The sequence below is a fragment of the Talpa europaea genome (assembly GCF_964194135.1).
Source record: "Talpa europaea genome assembly, chromosome: 5".
Lineage (NCBI taxonomy): Eukaryota > Metazoa > Chordata > Mammalia > Eulipotyphla > Talpidae > Talpa > Talpa europaea.
In genome coordinates, this window is record NC_140071.1 from 97,167,667 (window position 1) to 97,173,653 (window position 5,987).

A 5,987-nucleotide genomic window follows, 5' to 3' on the forward strand; every position below is an offset into this window, starting at 1 on the left:
TGGCTGAATAGTATTTCCTTATCTCCAAATTTTGACAGAACATACTTTTTGAAGAAGAAACTATTATAGAAGAGGGCCTCCCCAGTGGTGCAGTGGTTGAGTGATGGGTTGCGAAGCTGCCTGCAGCCTCTACAACGCTGGTTCGATACCCGGCCGTGGGGTGAGGGTCCCACATGGCACACAGACCTCTCCTGCCGCCCCCTGCTCCCCTCAACAGTGTACTTTGTCAGTCTGCCTGTTCTGCTCTCTGCTCTGGCTCTGGTGAATTCTCTCACCCTCCTGCGCTTCTGACTGTACTCAGTGCTTGTATAAATAAATAAATAAATCTTTAAAAAAAAAAAGAAAACTACTATAGAAGAATCAATCAAATGATTGTTTTGAATTATGCAGGTTAGAGCTATGTCATCACAATTCTTATATCCCTTTCCCTGAAGTGAAGAGTCATGTAAAAGAAATTTATAAATAAAACTGGGAAATAACTTTTTTAATGTACAGAGTCAATCAAAACATCAAAAGATCCTTAAATTGTAAAAATTTATTAATAAAAAGGTAACTGCTAACTTACAAAAAAAGTAACTATATAAGTTATGTTTCAAAAATCACATGGCTTTATACTATTTTAGCTAGTAAAGGAGTGTGTACCTCCTTGGAGAAAATGCTGCACACACATGCTAAATGAATCAGCATATAACCATGACCTAGTTAATGCTATAAGAACAGAGACGACGGGCAACACTTGTGGCCCACTGTAACTATGCAGGTGCTTCTATTTTTCTTCTTTTTCTAATTAGAATGTCCTTTTGTAATGCAAACAAAAAACCAGAGACATCCTAGTTTGAGTTCCCAGGAAATTAATAACATATTAGGAAAATGGAAAGTTAGATTGTATAGGATATATAGATAATTCCAGGGCTTATTGTCAGTTCACGTTTTGTTTTGTTTTTAAGATTTATTTATTTGTGCATACAAGAACTGGAGTACAGGCCAGAGGTGCAGGGGTGAAAGGATTCACCAGAGACAGAACGGGGAAGAGAACAGGCAGACTGACTGATACACACTGCTGAAGGTAGCAGCAGGCGAAACAGTAGAGGTCTGCTGTGCCATGTGGGTAGCTCCCTGGCTGGCTGGGGATTGAACTTGTGCTGCAGAGGCTGTGCTTTACCCCTTGCCTCACCAGGGAGGCCCCTTATCGTCACTTTATATGTAAGTGGTACCAGTAAATGTGATTCCCTGCACTATTAAAGAAACATCTCAATCTTGCTTTATCAATGTGGAATAAAGTGTTTTAAATGTATCTAGAAATGCAATTTAGGTTTTATGACAATGGCAACATTGCAAAACAATGGGGAAAGACTAATTTTTCACCCATTAAATGGAGCTAGAGGAATAGAATATCCATAAAGGCAAAAAAAAAATTTTAAATGAATCTCTACTTCATAATAATCTCTAAAGGATTACAGATCTAAAGATAAATATAAAATAAGATAAATAAAGCTTTTGTGATAAAATGTAGGAATATCTCAGTGAATATGAATAAGCAATGGTTTCTTAAACAGGACACAAAAAACACTAACCATGAAATTTATCTTTTTAATTAACTAATTATTTAAATTGAGACAACATTGTAACCATGAAATCTGAAATCTGGGAAAACTGGACTCTATTAAAATTCACACTTAGTGCCAAAGCTTACCACTGAGAGTGAAAAATATCAACCAATAGAGAAGGATATTTTCCACTATAAGATATCTGACAAAGGAGTCATATCGAGAATTGAAAAAAAAAAAAAAAACTTAACCATGAACGAGAGCAAAACCATCAAAGAAATGCAAAATACAACCACAATGTAATACCACCATCAATACATAAGGATGACTAAAATGAAAAGGTGAGGAAATAACATCTTAGATGAGGATAGATGAGGAAATAAACACTTTGGAAAATTGCTTAGCATTATATTTAAAAGTTGAACATCACAATATGTTTTATTTTAAGAATTATTTATTTATTCATACAAGAACCAGGGTACAGGCCAGATGCGCAGGAGGGTGAGAGGATTCACCAGAGACAGAATGACGAAATGGAGGGGAGCAGTGGGCCCGACAGGAGAGGTCTGCCGCGCCACGTTGGACCCTCCCCAGGGATCGAACCGGCGCTGCAGAGGCTGCGGACAGCTTCATAGTGTGGTGCTCAACCGCCTGCACCACCAGGGGAGGCCCCACAATATGTTTTAAGCCTGCAATTCTTATCCCAGCTAAACATGCATATGTCAAAAAAATCCTTTTTTTTAGAAAAAACACGTTCCAGAACATTTAGCTACGTTATTTAGACCATTCCCAAATGAAATAAAACAAATGGCAATCGACAACATAGATTTTTAATTGTGTTATATTTATGAAATGTGACATCAAACACAAAAGAATATGAAGAACTCACCACCACACACAGGAAAGACAGCTGAAACAAATACTGAGTAAAAACAAACAAACAAAAACCAACAAGAATGCTGCATTACAATTACATTCTTTTTTTTTTTTGCATACACATACACATACATTTCATTTTATTATTTTGATTATAAACTCAAAACAAATTATTTTTACAATTAAATACATATATAAACTACCAACATAAATACCAGTAAATTTAGTTCCCATGTCTGCTTCATTATTTTTGCAGTCCTAAAATTCAACTGTTCTGAAAATCATTTTAAATAACTTAAGTAGAACTTCATTATTATTTTTAGTGATTAATGCTAGTTTTTTTAAATATATTTTTATATCATTTTTCATTTTTGCACAATGTATGCATTTTCATCTTGGTTATAGTTCCTATACAAGTCCCACCCACCTTATTCCGTACTTATAAAGACTGTCCAAAGTCTAAGCGATTATTTAGTCTTGGGATGTGGGGTGGAGGCAAAGGACACTGAGGGAGCATGTCGAGGCCTTCTGGGTTGTGTATAATGTTCTGGTTCTTGATCTAAATTCTGGTTACACGGGTTGTTTGGTTCATGAAAACTGATCCACATGTATCCAAATTAAAAAAAGTTAAAATTGAAAGAAAACAGTATCACCTTTTGAACCAGCCAGATAACAAACAAGCTCGCCTGCCCACCCGCCACGCTTTGCGCATGCGCACGCACAACGCGGGGAACGCTCATTGGCTGGGACGAGCTGGCGCATTCCGGAAGTCCCTTGTGCGCTCCCCTTCCGCCTGCTGGCCGCCCCGCCTTCCCGCCACCCCTCACCCGCACCACCCAGCCCCGCGGTTTCAGGCCCCTGGCCCCAAGCTCCCGAGGCAAATAGTGACCCTTGCTTTTGGCTGTGACCCTTCCCATATCACCGCAGTCGTCGCCGTATCACCAGCCGCCGCCAATATGAACATCCGCAATGCTCGGCCAGACGATCTGATGAACATGCAGCACTGCAATCTCCTTTGCCTTCCTGAGAACTACCAGATGAAATACTATTTCTACCATGGCCTTTCCTGGCCCCAGCTCTCTTATATCGCCGAGGACGAGGACGGGAAGATTGTGGGCTACGTCCTGGCCAAAATGGAGGAGGACCCAGAAGATGTCCCCCATGGACATATCACCTCATTGGCCGTCAAGCGTTCACACCGGCGCCTCGGCCTGGCCCAGAAGTTGATGGACCAGGCCTCCCGGGCCATGATAGAGAATTTCAGTGCCAAATATGTGTCCCTGCATGTCAGGAAGAGTAACCGGGCAGCCTTGCATCTCTATTCTAACACCCTCAACTTTCAGGTTAGTGAGGTGGAACCCAAATACTATGCAGATGGGGAAGACGCTTATGCTATGAAGCGGGATCTCTCGCAGATGGCAGAGGAGCTGAGACGGCAGCTAGAGCTGAAGAAGGGTGGGTATGTGGTGCTGGGCTCCAGGGAGAACCTGGAGACCCAGGGCAGCACACTTCCCAGCCCCAAAGAGACCTGTCAGAAGAAGAATCCAGCTGCTGATGGCAGTGGCAGTGACAACAAGGAACCTGGTGAGACCACGAAGAGCAATGATGTCCAGGACAGCTCAGGAGACTCAGATTCTACCTCCTAGAACCTGTTTCAGGTATTCTCTCTTCCCTGACCTATTCCTTTCTACCCTAAATCTCTGCACCGTCTCTCACCTATCCAAGCCCATCCCATTGTAGTCTTGCTAAATTCACAGTGAAAATTACCTGAGATATTGGGGAGGAGTGTAGATATCTGGGGGAAAATTCATTGCTCATTATTGGAAGCTAGTAAAAAGTTAATATGCTGAAAATAGATTAAATTCAGTAAAAGAAACAATTTTTTGGTGTGAATTATATTTCATGGTATCCTGAAATTTCTTTATAGAATTATAACTAATAATGCAGAAAGAATGCTAAAATTATAAAACTGCCATTTTGCAACGCAATGAAATAATAGATGTAGCCAACTGTCACCAATAGCTAATGTTATTAAGTGCAAGTTGGAGCACTGTAATGATGGATCAGGCTAACAGCCCTGAAGTCACTAGTCAAGCTGGTATCACTAAAAGGATAAATATGCACCTCCTAATGCAGTAGCAAATGCACAGTACCACATATGAAATATTCTTGCCAAAAGAAAATTGTATAGTGTGTGTATATAAAATTCATCCTGAGTCCAAACAAGACTCTAGACCTACAATTTTTACCAAAAATAGAGGGACACAGTAAACAATATTACAATACAATCAACAAGTACAGAATGAGAGAATTTCTACAGAACAAATAGCCTAGTTTCTTCAACAAATAAATGTCTTTTTTTTTTTAAAGATTTATTTATTTATGCATACAATAACTGGGATACAGGCCAGATGCACAGGAGAGTAAGAGGATTCACCAGAGACAGAGTGAGGAACAGAACAGGCAGACTGACCAATATACACTGCTGAGGGGAGAAGTGGGCAAGTCAGGAGAGGTCTGCTGTACCATGTGGGTAGCTCCTTGGCCGGGGATTGAACTCTTGCTGCAGTGGCTACTGATAGCTTCATAGGTGGTGTCTTTATCCCTTGCTCCACCAGGGAGGCCTAAATATCTTTTTAAAAAAACAAAAGGGAGGTGGAATTTATCTCTTAACACACTTTAGAGCTATAGTAACTAACTGCAACTATTGTAGATATTGAGTGATGATTCAAACCAAATACAAGAAATTTTTGAAACATCCAGGAAAATTTTGAGCATGAACTATGTGCTATTGAATTGTTAATAATTTTAAGTGAGCTAAATAGTATTGTGGTTAAAAAAAAAAAAAACACACACACACACATGCAAAAAAGAAAACCAAACTTTATTCATTGAACAAATATACTAAAGTATTAGAGGTGAAAAAAAATATATATGACGCCTAGAGTTTCTTTAAAATGTTCTAGCAGGGGCCTCCTAGTGGTGCAAGGGGTTAAGCACAGCACTGTGCAGTGAGTTTGATCCTAGGTTGACGAGGGAGCTACCCACATGGCGCAGCAGACCTCTCCTATCTCGCCTGCTGCTCCCCTCAATAGTATATTTCAGTCAGTCTGCCTGTTCTGTTCCCACTCTGTGTCTGGTGAATCCTTTCACCCCCTCCCCAACACCTCTGGCCTGTACCCCAGTTCTGGTATGCATAAATAAATAAATCTTTATGAAAAAAATTAAATGCTCTAGCAAAAAAGGAAAAAGAAAAAAAAAGGCCAGGCACGGAAAGATAAAATAAGAATGGCAGCATATTGTTACTGAATTTGGGTAATGGGTACTTGAGGGGTTCATTTCCCTATACTATTCTTTTGAATGTGTGAAAATTAACATGAAAAGTTAAAAAGTGACAATAATTATTGTACTTCCTAATGCACACTAATTACAACTATGCAGGTGCTTAAAGTATTTTTAAAAGACTTTGTAATACCTTAAAAAATTTCAAAGGTCAATAAGCCACTGTCTATTTAAAAGCTTCAAATTTTATTTTTTTTAAAGATTTATTTATTTATTTATTTA

At 39.4% G+C, this 5,987-nt stretch overlaps 1 protein-coding gene across 1 annotated transcript; it reads left to right on the forward strand.

The window, feature by feature from the left end:
* Positions 1 to 3,379: 3,379 nt before the first annotated feature.
* NAA11 (N-alpha-acetyltransferase 11, NatA catalytic subunit) lies at positions 3,380 to 4,069 on the forward strand (the record flags this gene model as incomplete). The annotated part of the gene is made up of 1 exon (XM_084233828.1): positions 3,380 to 4,069. One exon carries the CDS (start codon positions 3,380 to 3,382, stop codon positions 4,067 to 4,069), a length of 690 nt encoding a protein of 229 aa, XP_084089954.1.
* Positions 4,070 to 5,987: the final 1,918 nt, after the last annotated feature.